Genomic DNA, 23,214 nt, shown 5'->3' with positions numbered 1-23,214 from the left:
TTACTAGGGAAATTGATAAGGGCAAGGCTGTGGATGTTGTCTATATGGACTTCAGTAAGGCATTTGACAAGGTTCCACATGGAAGGTTGATTAAGAAGGTTAAATCGTTGGGTATTAATAGTGAGGTTGCAAGATGGATTCAACAATGGCTGAATGGGAGATACCAGAGGGTAACGGTTGACAATTGTATGTCAGGTTGGAGGCCAGTGTCTAGTGGAGTGCCCCAAGGATCTGTGTTGGGTCCACTGTTGTTTGTCATTTACATTAATGATCTGGATGATGGTGTGGCAAATTGGATTAGTAAATATGCAGATGATACTAAGATAGGTGGAGTAGTTGATAGTGAGGTAGATTTTCAAAGTCTACAGAGAGACTTGGGCCTTTTGGAAGGGTGGGCTGAAAGATGTCAGATGGAGTTTAATGCTGATAAGTGTGAGGTGCTGCATTTTGGTAGGACAAATCAAAATAGGACGTACAGGGTAAATGGTAGGGAATTGAGGAATGCAGTGGAACAGAGGGATCTGGGAATAACTGTGCATTGTTCCCTGAAGGTGGAATCTCATGTGGATAGGGTGGTGAAGAAGGCGTTTGGTATGCTTGCCTTTATAAATCAGAGCATCGAGTATAGAAGTTGGGATGTAATGTTGAAATTGTACAGGGCATTGGTGAGGCCAAATCTGGAGTATGGTCGCCAAATAATAGGAAGGATGTCGACAAAATGGAGAGGGTACAGAGGAGATTTACTAGAATGTTGCCTGGGTTTCAGCACTTAGGCTACAGAGAGAGGTTGAACAGGTTGGGTCTTTATTCTTTGGAGCGTAGAAGATTGAGGGGGGACTTGATAGAGGTTTTTAAAATTTTGAGAGGGACGGACAGAGTTGACGTGGGTAGGCTTTTCCCTTTGAGAGTGGGGAAGATTCCAACAAGGGGACATAGCTTCAGAATTGAGGGACAAAGGTTTAGGGGTAACATGAGGGGGAACTTCTTTACTCAGAGGGTTGTGGCTGTATGGAATGGGCTTCCGGTGGAAGTGGTGGAGGCTGGCTCGATTTTATTATTTAAGAGTAAATTGGATAGGTATATGGATAGGAGGGGATTGGAGGGTTATGGTCTGAGTGCAGGTAGATGAGACTAGGTCAGGGAGAATGGTCGGCATGGACTGGTAGGGCCGGACAGGCCTGTTTCCATGCTGTAGTTGTTATATGTTATATGTTATATGTTATACCCCCTGACTCCGCTACCCTTAAGAGCTCTATCTAGCTCTCTCTCTTGAATGCATTCAGAGAATTGGCCTCCACTGCCTTTGTTCCCTGCCACACTCCAAAGACGTGCAGGTTTGTAGGTTAATTGGCTTGGTGTAAATGTAAAAAATGTCCCCTGTGTGTGTAGGATAGTGTTAGTGTGCGGGGATCGCTGGTCGGTGCGGACCCGGTGGGCCGAAGGGCCTGTTTCCATGCTGTATCTCCAAACTAAACTAAGAGCAATTATTTTAGTGCAGGGAAATGGCTAATGGTGAGATGACAGGGTGGAAATGTCAACATCAGAGGGCACAGCTTTAAGGCAAGAGGGGCAAAGTTTAAAGTAGATATGCCAGGTATGTTTTTTTTACACAGATGTTTAGTTTAGTTTAGTTTAAAGCAGTGCTTCTTAAACTCATTCACCCTTGAGACTTTATCACAAAATTTCATTCACACTCAACTAAATTGTCTTATGTTTTTTGGTAATTTTCGTCTTATTCTCCCTTGTGTATAATTGTGTATATATTATTAAGTCATTCACCCTTCATGCAACCCTCTAGTTTCATTCACCCTTGGGTGAACCATTCACCAATTTAAGAAGCACTGGCTTAGAGATTCAGCGCGGAAACATGCCCTTCGGCCCACCGGGTCCGCGCCGACCACCGATCCCCGCACAATAACACTATCCTACACCCACCAGGGACAATTTTTACATTTGCCAAGCCAATTAACCTACATACCTGCACGTCTTAGGAGTGTGGGAGGAAACCGAAGATCTCAGAGAAAATCCACGCAGGTCACGGGGAGAAGGTATAAACTCCGTACAGACGGCGCCCATAGTCGGGATGGAACCAGGGTCTCCGGCGCTGCATTCGCTGAAAGGCAGCAACTCTACCGCTGCGCCACCGTGACCGCCCAAAAAGCTGGTGGGTGCCTGGAACGTGCTGCCGGGCGTGGTGGTGAAGGCAGGCACGATAATGGTGTTTAATGGACTTTTGGACAGGTGTATGGATATGCAGGGAATGGAGGGACATGGATCACGTGCGGGCAGAGGAGAGTTTGCATCATGTTCGGCAAGGACATTGTTCATATGGTCATAAGACATCGAAGCAGGATTAGGCCATTCGGCCCATCGAGTCTACTCCGCCATCTATTTTTCCCTCTCAACCCCAGTCTCTTTCCTCCTCCCCGTAATCTTTGACGTCCTTACTAAGAACCTATTCCCTTGGGGAGTTTACACCCAGGCAGTATGAACATTGACTTCTCCAACTTCAAATAGTCCCTACTTTCCCTCTCTCTCCATCCCCCTTCCCCTCCCCAGTTCTCCCACCAGTCTTCCTGTCTCTGACTACTTTCTATCTCTGTCCCGCCCCCTCCCCTGACATCAGTCTGAAGAAGGGTCTCGACCCAGAAAAGTCACCCATTCCTTCTCTCCAGAGATGCTGCCTGACCCGCTGAGTTATTCCAGCATTTTGCGTCTACCTAAGAACCTATCAATCTCCGCTTTAAAAATACCCAATGACTTGGCCTCCACGGCCTTCTGCGGCAATAAATTCCACCGATTCACCACCCTCTGGCAAAATAAATTCCTCCTCATCTCCTTCCTAAAGGTACATCCTTTTATTCTGAGGCCGTGCCCTCTGGTACAAGAGCATGCGCCTGTGCTGCAGTTTAGTTTAGTTTAGAGATACAGCACGGAAACAGGCCATTCGGCCCACCGAGTCCGCACCGACCAGCGATCCCCGCACTCTAACACTATCCTACACACACTGGGGGCAATTTTACATGTATATCAAGACAATTCACCTACAAACCTGCACGTCTTTGGAGTGTGGGAGGAAAATTAAGATCTCAGAGAAAACCCATGCAGGTCACGGGGAGAACGTACAAACTCCGTACAGACAGCGCCCGTAGTCGGGACCAAACCCGTGTCTCTGGCGCTGTAAGCACTGTAAGGCAGCAACACTGCCGCTGCGCCACTGTGCCACCCTGTTCACCTGCACTATTCTGTGAAGCTTTACTACATTAAAGATGGCGCAGACCAGACAAGTAACTGCTGTTCTTGTCAGCACTTGTTCATCAGGGGCATCAGGAGGACAGGCGGCAGAAGCACTCCCAAAGGTCCGGGACCCACTGCCATGAGTTTAGAGATCCAGCCCTTCGGCCCAGCAAGTCTGCACCAACCAGCGAGTCCTTGTGCATTAGCATTATCCTACACACGAAGGACAATTGACCATTTTTACTGAAGCCAATTAACCTACAGACCTGCACGCCTTTGGGATGTGGGAGGAAACCAGAGCACCCGGAGAAAACCCACGTGGTCATGGAGAGAACGTACTAACTCCATACAGACACCACCCAAAGTTGGGTTTGAACCCGGGTCCCTGGTGCTGTAAGGCAGCAACTCTACCGCCGTGCCACTGTGCCATCCCTGTGCCATCATGTAGATGGGGCACATTGGTTGGCATCAGCAAGTGCCCCCTCCCTGCTCCCATGACTTACACCGATCAGCCAAAACATTATGACCACTGATAGGCGATGTGAATAACGTTGGTTATCTTGTTACAATGGCACCTGTCAAGGGGTGGGATATATTAGGCAGCAAGTGAACAGTCCGTTCTTAAAGTTGATGTGTTGGATGCAGGAGAAATGGGCAGGAGTAAAGACCTGAGCGACTTTGACAAGGGCCAAATTGTTATGGCCAGACGACTGGGTCAGAGCATCTGTGAAACGGCAAGGCTTGTGGGGTGCTCCCGGTCAGCAGTGGTGAGTACCGACCGACAGTGGTCCGAGGAGGGACAAACCACAAACCGGCGACAGACAGGGTGTTGGGTGCCCAAGGTTCATCGATGCGCGAGGGCAACGAAGGCTATCCCGTCTGGTCCGAACCGACGGAAGGTCGACTGTGGCACAAGTCACAGAAAATGTTAATGGTGGTCACAGGAGGAATGTGTCACAATACACAGTGCATCGCAACCTGCTGCGTATGGGGCTGCACACGGAGGACTAACAGCATATTAGGCAGGTGGTCATAATGTTTTGGCTCATCAGGTCATATTGTTTTGGCTGATACGCTTGTGATAAGAGAACCATTGGACGGTGCCACCAGCCGGCGACGTACCCAAGGTGTTGGCGATGCCGGTCTTCACACTGGACGTACTGACGTGGCTGATCCTGTTCTCGTGCTCCGGTTTCACCAGCACGGCAATCTTAATGTTCCAGAGAGACTGCATCGCAATCTGCAAACAGGCACGTTAACTGTGTGTCAACAAACACAATGCTCGCATTTATTTCAATGACTAGAATGCAAAAAACAGGGATGTAATGCTCAGGCTCTATCTATAAGGCACTGGAGTATTGTGAGCAGTATTGGGGCCCAATATCTGAGGAAGGATGTGCTGGTGTTGGACGAGGTTTACTATAATGATCCCTGGGATGGTTGGGTTAACATATGATGAGCATTTGACGGCACTGGTCCAGAGTTTAGAAGAATGGGGGGGGACGGGGGGGGGGGGGGGGACCTCATTGAAACTTACCGAATAGTGATCGGCCTGGATAGAGTGGGGCACCAGTGAGTGACCGCGGGGGGGGGGGGGTTCACAGAGGGGGGGTTCACAGAGGGGGGGCGGCCTCATTGAAACTTACCGAATAGTGAGCGGCCTGGATAGAGTGGGGCACCAGTGAGTGACCGCGGGGGGGGGGGGGGGGGGGGGGGGTTCACAGAGGGGGGGTTCACAGAGGGGGGGGCGGCCTCATTGAAACTTACCGAATAGTGAGCGGCCTGGATAGAGTGGGGCACCAGTGAGTGACCGCGGGGGGGGGGGGGGGGGGGGTTCACAGAGGGGGGGGGTTCACAGAGGGGGGGGGGCCTCATTGAAACTTACCGAATAGTGAGCGGCCTGGATAGAGTGGGGCACCAGTGAGTGACCGCGGGGGGGGGGGGGTTCACAGAGGGGGGGTTCACACAGGGGGGGTTCACAGAGGGGGGGGGGGCCTCATTGAAGTGGCCTGGATAGAGTGGATGTGGAGAGGATGTTTCCACTCCCCTTCCCCTCCTCCCCACTCCATCCCCCTCAACCCCCCTTCCCCTCCTCCCCACTCCATCCCCCTCAACCCCCCTTCCCCTCCTCCCCACTCCATCCCCCTCAACCCCCCTTCCCCTCCCCACTCCATCCCCCTCAACCCCCCTTACCATCCCTCCTCCATCTCCTCCTCCCCTCCCTCCCTCTTAAGGAGAAGCTCTTAAGGATAGTGGAGTCAGGGGGTAAGGGGAGAAGGCAGGAACGGGGTACTGATTGAGAATGATCAGCCATGATCACATTGAATGGCGGTGCTGGCTCGAAGGGCCGAATGGCCTCCTCCTGCACCCTATTGTCTATTGTCTATAGTGGGAGAGTCTAGGACTGTAGGTCATAACCTTAGAATTAAAGGACGTTCCTTTAGGAAAGTAATGAGGAGGAATTTCTTTAGCCAGAGGTCGGTGAATCTGTGGAATTCAATGCCGCAGAAGGATGTGGAGGCCAAGTCAATGGATATTTTTAAGGTGGAGATAGATAGATTGTTGATTAGTGCGGGTGTCAGGGGTTATGGGGAGAAGGCAGGAGAATGGGGTTAGGAGGGAGAGATAGATCAGTCACGATTGAATGGCAGTGTAGACGCTGGGTCCAATGGCCTAAATTTTGCTCCTATCACGTATGACCTTATAACCGTATGAATAGCTCAGCTGGACAGGCAGCATATCTGGAGAGAAGGAATGGGTGATGTTTTGGGTAGAGTGAATCTGTGGAATTCATTGCCACAGACGGCGGTGGAGGCCAAGTCAGTCGGTATTTAAGATTTAAGACGGAGATTCATTAGCACGGGTATCAGAGGTTGTGGGGAGAAGGCAGGACAATGAGGACGAGAGGTAAAGATATATCCGCCACGATTGAATGGCGGAGTAGACTTGATGGACCGAACGGCCAGAACCAGGGGCCACAGTCTAAGAATAAAGGGGAGGCCATTTAAAACTGAGGTGAGAAGAAACTTTTTCACCCAGAGAGTTGTGAATTTGTGGAATTCTCTGCCACGGAGGGCAGTGGAGGCCGATTCACTGGATGGATTTAAAAGAGAGTTAGATAGAGCTCTAGGGGCTAGCGGAATCAAGGGGTATGGGGAGAAGGCAGGCACGGGTTACTGATTGTGGATGATCAGCCATGATCACAATGAATGGCGGTACTGGCTCGAAGGGCCAAATGGCCTCCTCTTGCACCTATGCTTCTACTAGACCAAGTGGACCCGTTGGGCCCTAACCTCTCCTGCATTGGTGCAGCACCCTCTCCTCCCCCACTCCCACCTCCGCTCTCCACTCCCCCTCTCTCCGCCCCTCCTCCCCCCCTCCTCTCCCCTCCCCTCCTCTCCCCCTCCCTCCACCCTCCTCTCCTCCATCCCCCTCAACCCCCCTTACCCTCCCTCCTCCTCCTCCCCTCCCTCCCTAGGAGATAGATTTAAACTTTAAAATGTGAATAACTTTAAAAATATAACACCGATTTCAATGAAACTTCTTCCATTAGAACCAAAGGGACGACGGTGAGTAAAAGTTGGGCCTAAAATTGTCGCGCTATCATGTACTGTTTCGGTTGTGGTTCAGAAACAAATAAACAAACAAACATTTTAGTCTGTAGATGACTTATGAACCGTGGCCCTATCTGAGGCCAGGCCGCAGATCTCACCGGCTTGAAGTCCAAGTCGGTGCACTCCTTCAAACTGCCTCGGATGAAGTCCACCCACTCTTTGTCAGCCACGGAGTTCTCCTGCGTGCCGATGACGTAGATGTCGTGTGGGATGGTGACCGTCATCTCGTCCAGGGCTTTCCCCAGTCCCCTCGACACCAGCCAGGACGCCATGATTTTCGGAGGGGGAGCACTTCCTAAGTTCGGGAGATATTTTAGAGAGAGATGCCTTTCAAAATTCCAGCCAAGCACAAAAATAGAATTTAAAGGTAAGACACAAAACGCTGCCGTAACTCAGCGGGTCAGGCGGCACCTCGGGAGAGCAGGAATGGGTGACGTTTCGGGTCGAGACCCTTCTTCAGGCTGAACAGTTTGATCAGTCATAAGAAGGGTCTCATCCCGAAATGTCACCCATTCCTTCTCTCCCGAGATGCTGCCTGACCCGCTGAGTTACTACAGCATTTTTTTAGATTTTTTAGATTTAGAGATACAGCGCAGAAACAGGCCCTTCGGCCCACCGGGTCCGCGCTGCCCAGCGATCCCCGCACACTAACACTATCCTACACACACTAGGGACAATTTTTACATTTGCCCAGCCAATTAACCTACAAACATGCACGTCTTTGGAGTGTGGGAGGAAACCGAAGATCTCGGAGAAAACCCACGCAGGTCACAGGGAGAACGTACAAACTCCGTACAGACGGCGCCCATAGTCAGGATCGAACCCGAGTCTCCGGCGCTGCATTCGCTGTGAGGCAGCAACTCTGCCGCTGCACCACCGTGCCGCCCTACCTTCAATATAAACTAGCATCTGCTGTTCCTTGCCACACATATATACCTTTTTGCTTCGCTCTCTCTTCCCTGTCCCCTACCTAGATTCATACCCATTCCACCCCTTCCACCACAATCACTATATATATGGGCAACACGGTGGCGCAGCGGTAGAGTTGCTGCCTTAAAGCGCCAGAGACCCGGGTTCCATCCCGACTACGGGCGCCATCTGTACGGAGTTCGTACGTTCTCCCCGTGACCTGCGTGGGTTTTCTCCGAGATCTTCGGTTTCCTCCCACACTCCACAGACGTACAGGTTTGTAGGTTAATTGTCTTGGTGTGAATGTAAACTGTCCCTAGTGTGTGTAGAATAGTGTGAGTGTGTGGGGATTGTTGGTCGGTGTTGACCACGTGGGCTGAAGGGCCTGTTTCAACGCTGTATCTTGAAACTAAAATGTTCCATTGTCTGGCATCACATTACACGCCTCTTCTACTGTTATCTCACAACTTCAGACTCTTTATCTCTGGCAGACACACAGTGCTGGAGTAACTCAGCGGGTCAGGCAGCATCTGTGGAGAACATGGATAGGTGATGTTTCACAGAGTGCTGGAGTAACTCAGTGGGTCGGACAGCATCTTTGGAGAACATGGATAGATGACGTTTCACAGAGTGCTGAAGTAACTCAGCGTGTCAGGCAGCATCTCGGGAGAGAAGGAATGGGTGATGTTTCAGGTCGAGTCCCTTCTTTAGACTTCTCTATATCTCTGGCCTTTGGTCAACCATCCGCCAACCAAAACCCTCTCTTCCCTGTATCCACCTATCACTCATCATAGGCACAAAGTGCTGGGGAAAATCAGCGGGTCAAGCAGCATCCCAGGAGGAAAAGGAATAGGTGACGTTTTGGGTCGGGACCCTTCTTCAGACTGGGGGGGGGGGGGGGGGAGATGAAGAGCTGGAGGGGAGAGAAGACCAGGACTAATCAGGGCTGGCAACGTGACCTCAGGCGGGGTGTTGCCCGGGTCGGCCCATTGTTGGTCAGGGAAGGTGTGATCTCAAGAGGGACCATCATCATCGGCGGTCACTGGAAGCGAGTGTGACTGTCCTCTCCATAGGGTCGGACCCCTGTGCGTGACTTTGTTTAACGTGGGGAGACTGGTGCACAGACAGCCACCACACGGTCCTTGACAGATCTGGGTCAGGATCCAGTGGCGTGGAGTCCAAGACGACCGGGGACCCTTTTCTGCTGCAGCCTTCATCCATCCGCCTTCCCAGCCGTTGTGGCGCTCCACTAAAGTCAGCCGTCATCCTCCCTCCGCCTGTTCCACCGTTGAGGTCTTGGTTGGATCGCTCTTTGTCAGGGACCTCCCCCTCGACCGTACCGCCATGGGTGACCCTACCAGGAGCATAGATCCAGACGGCATCGCTCTCAGGGTCTCAGGACCACAAAAGCTTCTCCACCGCGACGATCCACGCTGTATCGCTCTATGATTCTTACCCATGTTCCAGGTGCCGATGAAGATGGAAATCATGTCTGGTTCATCCTGTTTCAAATGTTTGTTCTTCATCAGCTGCAGGAGTTGGCAAAACGCCTCTCGCTTCTGTACAGGGGGAGAATTAAGATAGACAGATAGAGACACAGCACAGAAACAATAGACAATAGACAATAGACAATAGGTGCAGGAGTAGGCCATTCAGCCCTTCGAGCCAGCACCGCCATTCAATGCGATCATGGCTGATCACTCTCAATCAGTACCCCGTTCCTGCCCTCTCCCCATACCCCCTCACTCCGCTATCCTTAAGAGCTCTATCCAGCTCTCTCCAAAACAGGGCAACTCAACACGCCCACCGAGTCCACACTGACTATTGACCATCTATCTACATTCATCCACTAATCTAATCCAACATCATCCTCTCCACGTTATGAACAAGTCCCCCACCCCAGATTCTACAACTCCCTGCGCACTAGGAACTATTTACAATGCCAAGTGAACTTATAAACCCACATGTCTTTGGGATAGAAACACAGAAAATAGGTGCAGGAGGAGGCCATTTGGCCGTTCGAGCCAGCACTGCCATTCATGGCTGATCATCCACAATCAGTAACCCGTGCCTGCCTTCTCCCCATATACCTTGATTCCACTAGCCCCTAGAGCTCTATCTAACTCTCTTTAAAATTCATCCAGTGAATCGGCCTCCACTGCCCTCTGTGGCAGAGAATTCCACAAATTCTCTTCCCACCAATTTTTTTAATCCTTTTAATCCTTTTTAATCCTTTGTCCTTTAAAAAGCAGATTCTTACTTGCCGCAAGATTCCTCTTCTCCCTCTGCCTTCATTTTTTTGCAGACAGAGCTCTTAAGGATAGCGGAGTCAGAGGGTATGGGGAGAAGGCAGGAACGGGGTACTGATTGAGAATGATCAGCCATGATCACATTGAATGGCAGTGCTGGCTCGAAGGGCCGAATGGCCCACTCCTGCACCCATTGTCTATTGTCTACTCACTATCCCGCGGTCTAGGCTTAAGCTCAGGGGTGACCGCGCTTTTGCGGTTGCAGCTCCTAGACTGTGGAACAGCATCCCTCTCCCCATCAGAACTGCCCCCTCCATCGACTCCTTTAAGTCCAGGCTCAAAACTTATTTCTACTCCCTAGCGTTTGAGGCTCATTGAGGAGGCGCTGTGAACTGTTTGCGTGCTACTGCATGTTTCATTTTTTTTCCATTGGAACCTAATCAGATGTACAGCACTTTGGTCAACGTGGGTTGTTTTTAAATGTGCTATACAAATAAAATTGACTTGACTTGACTTGACTAAATTCACAACTCTCTGGGTGAAAAAGTTTCTTCTCACCTCAGTTTTAAATGGCCTCCCCTTTATTCTTAGACTGTGTGGCCCCTGGTTCTGGACTCGCCCAACATTGGGAACATTTTTCCTGCATCTAGCCTGTCCAGTCCTTTTATAATTTTATACGTTTCTATAAGATTCCCTCTCATCTTTCCAAACTCCAGTGAACACTGGGGATGTTGGAGAAAACCCAGAAAAACCCAGGCGGCCACAGTGAGAACGTGCAAACTCCACTCGGACACCACCCACTGCACTGTGGTTGAGAGGGACATGGGCCAAGCGCTGGCAAATGGAACTAGTTTAGATGGGGTGTGGGAAGGAACTGCAGATGCTAGTTTATACCGAAGATGGACACAGAGTGCTGGAGTAACTCAGCGGGTCAGGCAGCATGTCTGGAGAACATGGATAGGTGATGTTTCACAGAGTCCTGGAGTAACTCAGCAGGTCAGGCAGCATCTCTGGAGAACATAGACAGGTGACGTTTCAGAGTGCTGGAGGAACTCAGCGGGTCAGGCAGCATCTGTGGAGAACATGGATAGGTGACGTTTCACAGAGTGCTGGAGTAACTCAGCGGGTCAGGCAGCATCTGTGGAGAACATGGATAGGTGACGTTTCAGAGTGCTGGAGTAACTCAGCGGGTCAGGCAACATCTCTAGAGAAAAAGAATGGGTCAGAACTTTCAGTCCCCTCCACTTTCAGTCTGAAGAAGGGTCTCGACCCGAAACGTCGCCCATTCTTTTTCTCCACAGATGCTGCCTGACCCGCTGAGTTACTCCAGCACTTGGTGTATAGTTTAGATGGGGCAATAGACAAAAGACAATAAGTGCAGGAGGAGGCCATTCAGCCCTTCAAACCAGCACCGCCATTCAATGTGATCATCCACAATCATTACCCCGTTCCTGCCTTCTCCCCAGACTCCCTGACTCCACTATCATTAAGAGCTCTATCTAGCTCTCTCTTGAACGCATCCAGAGAATTGGCCTCCACTGCCTTCTGAGGCAGAGAATTCGACAGATTCACAACTCTCTGACTGAAAAGCTTTTCCTCATCTCAGTTCTAAATGGCCTACCCCTTATTCTTAAACTGTGGCCCCTGGTTCTGGACTCCCCCAATCTTAGTGAGCTTGGACAAGTAAGGGCCGAAAGGCCTTTCTCCGTCCTGTGAGACACTCTGACACTTCCTCCACATCCAGACTGAAGCACTTTGGACACCAAGCAAGGCCGTGGACAAACATCTCACCCTGGTGGTTTCAAAGATGAAGTCTTTCCTCTGCGTTTTATCCTTTTCCTTCTCGAACACAATTCCCAGCTTGTTGTGGACGCGTTGTGACTTTATCAGCTGCCAAACTGATGGAGAAAGAAACTACAAATCACCACAGGCCGACTCACGCGAAGCAAATGTGGACAAGAGGAAAGCCCGCAGAACACATACACGCACGGCAATAGACAATAGGCAATAGGTGCAGGAGGAGGCCATTCGGCCCTTCGAGCCAGCACCACCATTCAATGTGATCATGGCTGATCATTCTCAATCAGTACCCCGTTCCTGCCTTCTCCCCATACCCCCTGACTCCGCTATCCTTAAGAGCTCTATCTAGCTCTCTCTTGAAAGCATTCAGAGAATTGGCCTCCACTGCCTTCTGAGGCAGAGAATTCCATAGATTCACAAATCTCTGACTGAAAAAGGTTTTTCCTCATCTCCATTCTAAATGGCCTACCCCTTATTCTTAAACTGTGGCCTCTGGTTCTGGACTCCCCCAACATTGGGAACATGTTTCCTGCCTCTAACGTGTCCAACCCCTTAATAATCTGAAATTCCAGTGTATACAAGCCCATCCTTCTAAATTCCAGTGTATACAAGCCCAGTCGCTCCAATCTTTCAACATACGACAGTCCCGCCATCCCGGGAATTAACCTGGCGAACCTACGCTGCACGCCCTCAATAGCAAGAATGTCCTTCCTCACATTTGATGGTGGCTGAGCAAGAGGAAACCCACAGAACCCAAACGTGCACGTGGAGAGCAAAAGGCTTTTCAGGAGAGAGTTAGATTTAGCTCTTGGGGCTGACGGAATCAAGGGATATGGGGAGAAAGCAGGAACGGGGTACTGATTGTGGATAGGAAAAAAACAGCAGATGTTGGTTAAAATCGAAGGTTGACACAAAATGCAGAAGTAACTCAGCGGGTCAGGCAGCATCTCGGGAGAGAAGGAATGGGTGACGTTTCAGGTCGAGACCCTTCTTCCGTCTGAAACGTTACACATTCCTTCTCTCCCGAGATGCTGCCTGACCCGCTGAGTTACTCCAACATTTTATGTCTACCTACTGATTGTGGATGATCAGCCATGGTCATATTGAATGGCGGTGCTGGCTCGAAGGGCCGAACGGCCTACTCTTGCACCTATCTCCTATGTTGTTATGTCTCCAGAGTTTGGTGTAGATGGAACTGCAGATACTTCGAAGGTATTTATTCACAAAATGCTGGAGTAACTCAGCAGGTCAGCCTGTATCTCTGGAGAATTCTGGCAATGGAGGTGGTCTGGGACAGAAAGGTAATGATGGGATGGGGGAAGGGGAGTTGGAATGATTAGTGGCCAGACGATGCAGTAGACTTGGCGGACCAAGCGCAAGTGTTTGGAGACACAGCTACCGGGTCCACACCTGCTCTCGCCAATGGAACATCATTGATTGTTGGTGGTTTGAGGGAAGGACAGATTGTTGAAGGGATCACAAAGCCAACTCGCCTCTCTGAAACTAAGAAGCCCCCGCGGCCATACCTCAACAGCAGGCCTGGCACTCCCGCCCGCCACGCGCAGAACCGAGAACCCACCTGGAGATGTCCCAGCCTCATCCGCTCCCCCTCATCTCCTGCCCCACCACCATCTGCCCGACCCCCATCCCCTGTCCCAGCCTCATCCCCTGTCCCAGCCTCATCTCCCGCCCCCCATCTCCCACTCCCCCCATCTCCCGCTCCCCCCCATCTCCCGCTCCCCCCCATCTCCCGCTCCCACCCATCTCCCACCCCCACCCATCTCCCAACCCCCCATCTCCCACCCCCACCCATCTCCCGCCCCTCCATCTCCCACTCCCCCCATCTCCCACTCCCCCCCATCTCCCACCCATCTCCCGCCCCTCCATCTCCCACTCCCCCCATCTCCCACCCCCACCCATCTCCCACCCCCACCCATCTCCCGCTCCCCCCATCTCCCACTCCCCCCCATCCCCCGCTCCCCCCATCTCCCGCCCCCCCCAATCTCCCGCCCTCCCATCTCCCGCCCCCCCATCTCTCGCCCCCCCCATCTCCCGCCCCCCCATCTCCCACCCCACCCCATCTCCCCCCCATCTCCCGCTCCCCTCCATCTCCCGCTCCCCCCGTCTCCCGCTCCCCCCCGTCTCCCACTCCTCCCCATCTCCCGCTCCCCCCCGTCTCCCGCTCCCCCATCTCCCGCCCCCACCCATCTCCCACCCCACCCCATCTCCCACCCCCACCCATCTCCCACCCCCACCCATCTCCCACTCCCCCCATCTCCCACTCCCCCCATCTCCCACCCCACCCATCTCCCACCCCCACCCATCTCCCACTCTCCCCATCTCCCACTCCCCCATCTCCCACTCCCCCATCTCCCATTCTACAACAGAATGAGGAGTTGTCCGGTTTGATACCCATAGGGAAGAAGGATCTCCTGTGGCTTTCTGCCAACTTTCAAAGGACAATTGGATGGGTTTAGACGGAATATGGGCCAAATGCAGGCATGAGGGACTGGCCCGGAATGCAGTTTTGCTTAGCATGGAGGATGTGGGCCGAAGGGCCAGTTTCCGTACTGTGCAGCTCTGTAACTCTGGGGCAATACTTAGAGTCATAGAGTGATACAGCGTGGAAACAGGCCCTTCGGCCCATCTCTCCCACACCGGCCAACAATGTCCCAGCTACCCTAGTCCCACTTGCCCGCACTTGGTCCATATCCCTCCAAACCTGTCCTATCCATGTACCTGTCCAACTGCTTCTTAAACAACGGGATAGTCCCAGCCTCAACTGCCTCCTCCGGCAGCTTGTTCCATACACCCACCACCCTCTGTATGGAAAACGTTACCACTCGGATTCCTATTGAATCTTTTCCCCTTCACCTTGAACCTGTGTCCTCTGGTCCTCGATTCCCCTACTCTGGGTAAAAGACTCTGTGCGTCTACCCGATCTATTCCTCTCATGATTTTGTACACCTCTATAAGATCTCCCATCATCCTCCTGCACTCCATGGAATAGAGGCCCAGCCTGCTCAGCCTCTCCCTGTAGCTCACACCCTCTAGCAGTTTACTGAACGACTTGCAGCTGACAAACCACAAGGACGGACGCTCACACTGCAACACTTATTCAATGACTCAGTGAACCCCCCCATCCCCCCTCATTCAGCAATTCAGAGTTCTGCTTCTAATTACAGCCACCAAATGCCAGCAGGCCGCAGAGTTGCTGACAAAGCAGCACGACTCCCCCCCATCAAAGGAAGAAAGAAACTGTGCAAAAAGTTACTAAATTCTCAAGCACTTTCTAGTTGAGACACTGCAGCCAATATATTAATGTACGGCTTCCTGTACAGTGCAGCGGGTAGAGCTGCTGCCTCACAGCGCCAGAGACCCGGGTTCAATCCTGACTACAGGTGCTGTCTGTACGTTCGCCCAGTGACCTGTGTGGGTTTTCTCCGGGTGCTCTGGTTTCCTCCCGCATCCCAAAGATGTGCGCATTTGTAGGTTAAATGGCCGTCTGTAAACTGTCCCTAGTGTGTAGGATAGTGTTCAGTTATAACCAACCTGATCTCCCGGTGGCTGAGCACTTCAACTCCCCCTCCCACTCCCAGTCTGACCTTTCTGTCATGGGCCTCCTCCAGTGCCATAGTAAGGCCCACTGGAAATTGGAGGAACAGCACCTCATATTTCGCCTGGGCAGCTTGCAGCCCAGCGGTATGAACATCGACTTCTCCAACTTTAGATAGTTCCTCTGTCCCTCCCTTCCCCTCCCCTCCTCCTTCCCAGATCTCCCTCTATCTTCCTGTCTCCACCTATATTCTTGCTTTGTCCCGCCCCCCCGACATCAGTCTGAAGAAAGGTCTCGACCCGAAACGTCGCCCATTCCTTCTCTCCTGAGATGCTGCCTGACCCGCTGAGTTACTCCAACATTTTGTGAAATAAATACCTTCGATTTATACCAGCATCTGCAGTTATTTTAATTACACTACATAGTGTTCAGCTTAGTTTATTGTCACCTGTACCGAGCTACAGTGAAAAGCTTTTAGTATAAGAAAATAACTGCAGATGCTGGTACAAATCAATTTATTCACAAAATGCTGGAGTAACTCAGCAGGTCAGGCAGCATCTCGGGAGAGAAGGAATGGGTGATGTTTCGGGTCGAGACCCTTCTTCAGTCAGACCATTCCTTCGTCACCCATTGCTTCTCTCCCGAGATGCTGCCTGACCTGCTGAGTTACTCCAGCATTTTGTGAATAAAGTGAAAAGCTTTTGTTGTGTGGAAGTGTACGCGGGGGGATCGCTGGGCAGCGCGCACTCGGTGGGCTGAAGGGCCTGTTTCCGCGCTGTATCTCTAAGCCGAGCTATGAGTAGTGTGCCTCATAGAGTGAGAGGTCATAGAGTGATACAGTGTGGAAACAGGCCCTTCGACCCAACTTGTCCACACCGGCCAACAATGTCCCAGCTACCCTAGTCCCACTTGCCTGCGCTTGGTCCATAACCCTCCAAACCTGTCCTATCCATGTTTAACTATTTCTAAAACGTTGCAATAGTCCCAGCCTCAACTACCTCCTCTGACAGCTTGTTCCATACACCCACCACCCTTTGTGTGGAAAAAGTTACTCCTCAGATTCCTATCAAATCTTTTCCCCTTCACAATAGACAATAGACAATAGGTGCAGGAGAAGGCCATTCGGCCCTTCGAGCCAGCACCGCCATTCAATGTGATCATGGCTGATCATTCTCAATCAGTACCCCGTTCCTGCCTTCTCCCCATACCCCCTGACTCCGCTATCCTTAAGAGCTCTATCTAGCTCTCTCTTGAATGCATTCAGAGAATTAGCCTCCACTGCCTTCTGAGGCAGAGAATTCCACAGATTCACAACTCTCTGACTGAAAAAGTTTTTCCTCATCTCAGTTCTAAATGGCCTACCCCTTATTCTTAAACTGTGGCCCCTTGTTCTGGACTCCCCCAACATTGGGAACATGTTTCCTGCCTCTAACGTGTCCAACCCCTTAATAATCTTATACGTTTCGATAAGATCTCCTCTCATCCTTCTAAATTCCAGTGTATACAAGCCTAGCCTCATTTAGGAAGGAGATGAGGAGGAATTTCTTCAGTCAGAGGGTGGTGAATCTGTGGAATTCTTTGCCACAGGTGGCTGTGGAGGCCAAGTCAGTGGATATATTTAAGGCAGAGATAGATAGATTCTTGATTAGTGCGGGTGACAGAGGTTACGGGGAAAAGGCAGGAGAATGGGGTTAGGAGGGAGAGATAGATCAGCCGTGATTGAATGGCGGAGTGGACTCGATGGGCCGAATGGCCTAATTCTGCTCCTATCACTTACGATCTTGTGATTCATTCTGACTTCCTGTCTCTGCTCTGATTGCACAGCTTGTCTGAGGAAATCTGTCCACTTTAGAAAGTGCAGTGACCCAACTGGGCGCCAACATTGCCCAATATCTGACTCAGTTCCACCCAATGTGGAACTAAATGTTGATTATTTTGGATGGGATGAATTCTGGACTTTCCCTAAACGTTCTTACTGACTTGAAACAGAGGACCCCGACTAATAGAAACATAGAAAATAGTTGCAGGAGGAGGCCATTCAGCCCTTCGAGCCAGCACCACCGTTCAATATGATCATGGCTGATCATCCCAAATCAGTACCCCGTTCCATATCCCTTGATTCTGCAATGGGAGCATCTCTACCACCGGGAACTGGAGGTGCCGGAATCTTAGCCAAAACACAAAGTACTGGAGGAATTCGGTGGCACGGTGGTAGAGCTGCTGCCTTACAGCGCCAGAGACCCGGGTTCGATCTTGGCTACAGGCGCTGTCTGTGCAGAGTTTGTACGTTCTTTCCGTGACCTGCACGAGTTTTCTCAGACAACTTCGGTTTCCTCCCGCACTCCAAAGACGTACTGCTTTGTAGGTTCATTGGCCTGGTATTCATTTAAAAATAGAATACCAGGCCGTTCTAAATGGCTGACCCCATATTCTTAAACTGTGGCCCCTGGTTCTGAACTCCCCCAACATTGGGTTCACCTTGAACCTACAGTACGTCCTCTGGTCCTCGATTCCCCTACTCTGGGCAAGAGATTCTGTGCGTCTCCCTGGTCTATTCCTCTCATGATTTTGAACACCTCTACAAGATCTCCCCTCATCCTCTAGTACTCCATGGAATAGGTAACTGTTGTTGTGAGACAACAGTTTCACCATCTGTGCACTGTGCCACCCAGTAATTACGATGAGAGAAAAAGTAGCAAAATACTGTAAGTTTAGTTTAGTTTAGAGATACAGCGCGGAATCAGGCCCTTCGGCCCACCGGGTCCGCACTGACCAGCGATCCCCGCACACTAACACTATCCTACACCCACTAGGGACAATTTTAACATTTACACCAAGCCAATTAACCTACAAACCTGCACGTCTTTGGAGTGTGGGAGGAAACCGAAGATCTCGGAGAAAACCCACGCAGGTCACGGGGAGAACGTACAAACTCCGTACAGACAGCACCCGTAGTCGGGATGGAACCCGGGTCTCTGGCGCTGCATTCGCTGTAAGGTGGCAACTCTGCCGCTGCGCCACCGTGACACCCAAGGTTAAATGGTTTCTGTATGCCCACATTCGGTACCGAATGACAATAAAGTTCTGTATTGACTGTATTGTAAATTGTCCCTGAGTGTGTTCATCTTAGTTTATTGTCACGTGTATCGGGTTACAGTGAAAAGCTTTTGTTGTGTGGAAGTGTATGGGGGGATCGCTGGTCGGTGTGGACTAGGTGGGCCGAAGGGCCTGTTTCCGCGCTGTATCTCTGAGCTGAGCTATGAGTAGTGTAGGAGCCATTTATGTTTAGACTAGCAACTGTCGGCATGTTATATTATTCTGTCTAGATATATCTTGCCATATTATTTTGGACACTTGGGGGCGGTCATTAGATGCACAGGGTGGTGTATGTATGTGGGCATGAGGCACAGGGAGGGAGGGCATACAGTTCTCACCAGACCTGGACAGACCTAAGACTGGAAAGACCTAAGACCTGGGACCAGAGGAGCCAGCTACGACTTGTATGCGGAATAAGTACAGCCTGGTATGTTCATCTCCTTGTTTGTACAACCACTTCAATAAACGACTAATTAAACTGGAAAAAACGACTGGAAGATCTGTTCTGTTGGGTGTGCGTACGATCACTCCGACTCCCTGTGTAGTAATAGCAATTGGAAAAGAGTCATTGGAAAAGTCGGAAAGTTCCCATTGCAAGTAGTGTAAGTTTAGTTTAGTTTAGAGATACAGCGCAGAAACTGGCCCTTCGGCCCACCCAGTCCGTGCCATCCAGCGATCCCTGCACACCAGCACTACCCCACACACACACTAGCGACAATTCACACCTATACCAAGCCAATTAACCCAGAAACCCGAAGGTCCCTGGAGTGTGGGAGGAAACGGAAGATCTCGGAGAAAACCCACGCAGGTCACAGGGAGAACGTACAAACTCCGTACAGACAGCACCTGTAGTTGGGTTCGAACCCTGGTCTCCGCGACACATTCGCTGTAAAGCAGCAACTCTACCGCTGCGCCACCGTGACAGCCTTCCTACTTACTCTTATCGTGGGTGAATGTGTTCCAGTCCTCCTGCGTGTCTTTGGATTTCTTCATGACCACCAGTTTGCCCCCATCCACGTCCACACTCAGCAGGTATTTCTGCGATTTACCGATCTTCGTTAAGTCAGTCAGGTTTACATCCAGTTTCACCTGAGGAGAACGAAACCAGGGTCAGAGTGTTGGAAAGAAAGCTGCAGACGCTGGGTTAAATCGAAGGTTGACACAAAATGCTGGAGTAACTCAGCGGGTCAGGCAGCATCTCTGGAGAGAAGGAATGGGTGACGTTTCGGGTCGAGTCTGAAGAACTCGACACCCATTCCTTCTCTCCAGAGATGCTGCCTGACCCGCTGAGTTACTCCAGCATTTTGTGTCTACCTTCGATTTAAACCAGCACCTGCAGTTTTATTTCCCAACAGCTTAGAGATACAGATACAGAAATACAGCACGTAAACAGGCCCTTCAGCCCACCCAGTCCGCACCGACCAGCGATCCCCACACACTAATACTCTCCAATACACACTAGGGACAATTTACATTTATATCAATTGACCTACAAACCTGTATGTTTTTGGAATGTGGGAGGAAACCGAAGTTCTCGGGAAATCCCACGCGGTCACGGGGAGATCGTACAAACTCCGTACGGACAGCGTCCGTAGTCGGGATGGAACCCGGGTCTCTGGCGCTGAAAGTGCTGTAAGGCAGCAACTCTACTGCTGCGCCACCGTGACACATCTCGCCCTCTGTTATCAGGCTTCTGAACAGTCTTTCCAGCAGAAAGTACTGTCCGATTCACCTCTACCCCAGTGCGGACATTGGACTTTGTCTCTGGAACTGATGCGCTGGAAACAGTCCCTTCGGCCCACCAAGTGTGTGCCGACCAGCGATCAACCCGTACACTAGTTCTATCCTACACACTAAGGACAATTTATAGAAGCCAGTTAATCTAAAAAGCCGCAGGTCTTTGGAACGTGGGAGGAAACCGGAGCACCAGGAGAAAACCCACGCAGTCACTGGGAGAACGTGCAAATTCCGTTGAGACAGCACCCGTGGTCAGGATTGAACCCGGGTCTCTGGCGCTGTGAGGCAGCAACTCTACCGCTGCGCCACCGTGCCGGTCAGTTCTGATTCCTTACTCTTACACTCATGACTTCCTGACTCTTAGACAATAGACAATAGACAATAGGCCCAGGGTTAGGCCATTCGGCCCTTCGACCCAGCACCGCCATTCAATGTGATCATGGCTGATCATTCTTAATCAGTACCCCGTTCCTGCCTTCTCCCCATACCCCCTGACTCCGCTATCCTTAAGAGCTCTATCTAGCTCTCTCTTGAATGCATTCAGAGAATTGGCCTCCACTGCCTTCTGAGGCAGAGAATTCCACAGATTCACAAGTCTCTGACTGCAAAGGTTTTTCCTCATCTCCGTTCTAAATGGCCGACCCCTTATTCTGAACCTGTGGCCACTCTTAAACAAGAGTACTCTTGTACTCTACGCTAGTTACTGTTGCTCTGCATGTCCCCCATGTGCATTCATTATATTTGGGCAAAGTGAGGAAGACCTTTGATTGGTCGTTTTCACACCTTACCCATCAATATCTCGAGACTCCCTCTCCCCAGACTCTCAGTCTGACCTGAAGTGTCACCCATTCCTTCTCACCCAAGATGCTGCCTGTCCCACTGACTTACTCCAGCATTTTGCATCTATCTTCGGTGTTTAGAGATACAGCGTGGAAACAGGCCTTTCGGCCCATCGAGTCCGTGCCGACCTGCAATCACCGCACACTATCCTACACCCACTAGGGACAATCTTCACATTTACCAAGCCAATTAACTTATAAACCTGCACGTCTTTGGAGTGTAGGAGGAAACGGAAGATCACGGAGAAAACTCACACAGGTCACGGGGAGAACGTACAAACTCCGTACAGACAGCACCCGTAGTGGGGATCGAACACGGGTCTCCGGCACTGTGAGGCAGCAACTCTACCGCTGTGCCACCTGTACGTTCTGCGTTAACTGGGGCGATCTTGCTTACGTACGGGGATAGTCTTGCTGTATTTCAAAATGTATTAAGAATGAATTTCACTGTACATTGGTACAGGTAGGAATAAAGAGACCATTGTAAACATCGCCAACTGGAAGAGTGGAAGAAGGAACTGCAGACGCTGGTTTACACCGAAGATAGTCACGGGGAGAACGTACAAACTCCATACAGACAGCGCCCGTAGTCGGGATGGAAGGCGGGAACTCTAATGCCGCGCCACCATGTAAACCAGCATCTGCAGTTACTTCCTACAGAGAAGGGAAGCGACCACCCCGAGTAAACACTGACGCGTCGACCCGCCCCAAAGGGAGAGAGAAGGTGGTTACCTCGAAGGCCTGCACTGGAATAGTCTTTGCCTTGCGAGGGGCAGAGTGGGAGAACACAGACGACTGCGATGTGAAGCTGGGGCAGGTGCTCATCTCCTGCAGAGCTTTCAGCGCCTGGAGGGAAGAAGAACAATCACCCGTGAGGCTGCAACACCACACCATAGAAACTTAGAAACATCGGTGCAGGAGGAGGCCATTCGGCCCTTCAAGCCAGCACAACCATTCAATAGACAACAGGTGCAGGAGTAGGCCATTCGGCCCTTCAAGCCAGCACCGCCATTCAATAGACAACAGGTGCATGAGTAGGCCATTCGGCCCTTCGATCCAGCACCGCCATTCAATAGACAATAGACACAGGAGTAGGCCACTCGGCCCTTCAAGCCAGCACCGCCATTCAATGTGATCATGGTTGATCATTCTCAATCAGTTCCCATTTCTGCTTTCTCCCCATACCCCTTGATTCCGTTAGCCCTCAGAGCTATATCTAACTCTCTCTTGAAAGCATCCAGAGAATTGGCCTCCACTGCCTTCTGTGGCAGAGAATTCCACAGATTCACAACTCTCTGGGTGAAAAAGTTTTTCCTCCTCTCAGTCCTAATTTCCCAACTCATTGCCAACTGGCTCCAGGTGGAAGACATCGACGAAGGAAAAAGAAATGTTTAGTTTTCTTCTCCTGGGTTCTTTGACTCATTCCTTCTCTCCAGAGATGCTGCCTGACCCGCTGAGTTACTCCAGCATTTTGTGTCCACCTTCAGTTTAAACCAGCATCTGCAGATCCTTCCCACACCGTTTAGTTTAGTTTAGTTTAGAGATACAGTGCGGACACAGAGTCTGTGCCGACCAGTGATCCAGGCACATTAACATGACCCGACACACACTTGGGACAATTTTCCATTTATACCAAAGCCGATTCACCTACAAACCTGCATGTCTATGGAGTGTGGGAGGAAACCGAAGATCTCGGAGAAAACCCACGCAGGTCACGGGGAGAACGTACAAACTCTGTACAGACAGCACCCGTAGTCGGGATAAACCAATGTTGGGGGAGTCCAGAACCAGGGGCCACACAGTCTAAGAATAAAGGGGAGGCCTCCCAACTTCTATACTCAATACTCTGACTGATGAAGGCCAAAGTGCCAAAAGCCTTTTTGACCACCTAATCTACCTGTGACTCCACCTTCAAGGAACCATGCACCTGCACTCCTAGATCCCTCTGCTCTACAACACTACCCAGAGGCCTGCCATTCACTGTGCAGGTCTTGCCCTTGTTCGACATCCCAAAATGCAACACCTCACACTTCTCTGTATTAAATTCTGTTGTTTAATAATGAAAACAAGGAGAGGAATGTCCTAGCTTAGAGATTTAAACAATAATGAGGGTAGCTAACATGCTCACTCTGCCTCACAGATGGCCAATCTCACACACTATCACCCTCAAACCCCAG

The 23,214-nt window shown here is 50.9% G+C and overlaps 1 protein-coding gene across 1 annotated transcript in view; it reads right to left on the bottom strand.

Moving 5' to 3' along the window:
• inppl1a (inositol polyphosphate phosphatase-like 1a) overlaps window positions 1-23,214 on the bottom strand; it is a 154,501-nt gene that overhangs the window by 34,218 nt on the left and 97,069 nt on the right. Inside the window, exons 8-13 of the mRNA XM_078401971.1 lie at window positions 21,770-21,883; window positions 19,400-19,550; window positions 11,801-11,907; window positions 9,217-9,319; window positions 6,950-7,146; window positions 4,360-4,477 (exon numbers count right to left, since the gene is read on the bottom strand). Of these exons, the coding sequence (XP_078258097.1) occupies window positions 4,360-4,477; window positions 6,950-7,146; window positions 9,217-9,319; window positions 11,801-11,907; window positions 19,400-19,550; window positions 21,770-21,883 (790 nt within the window). The remainder of the gene's footprint in view (window positions 1-4,359; window positions 4,478-6,949; window positions 7,147-9,216; window positions 9,320-11,800; window positions 11,908-19,399; window positions 19,551-21,769; window positions 21,884-23,214) is intronic.

Source organism: Rhinoraja longicauda, chromosome 7, assembly GCF_053455715.1.
Source record: "Rhinoraja longicauda isolate Sanriku21f chromosome 7, sRhiLon1.1, whole genome shotgun sequence".
Lineage (NCBI taxonomy): Eukaryota > Metazoa > Chordata > Chondrichthyes > Rajiformes > Arhynchobatidae > Rhinoraja > Rhinoraja longicauda.
The sequence above is the reverse complement of the archived record's forward strand: the minus strand, read 5'-3'. Positions and strand labels throughout refer to the sequence as shown.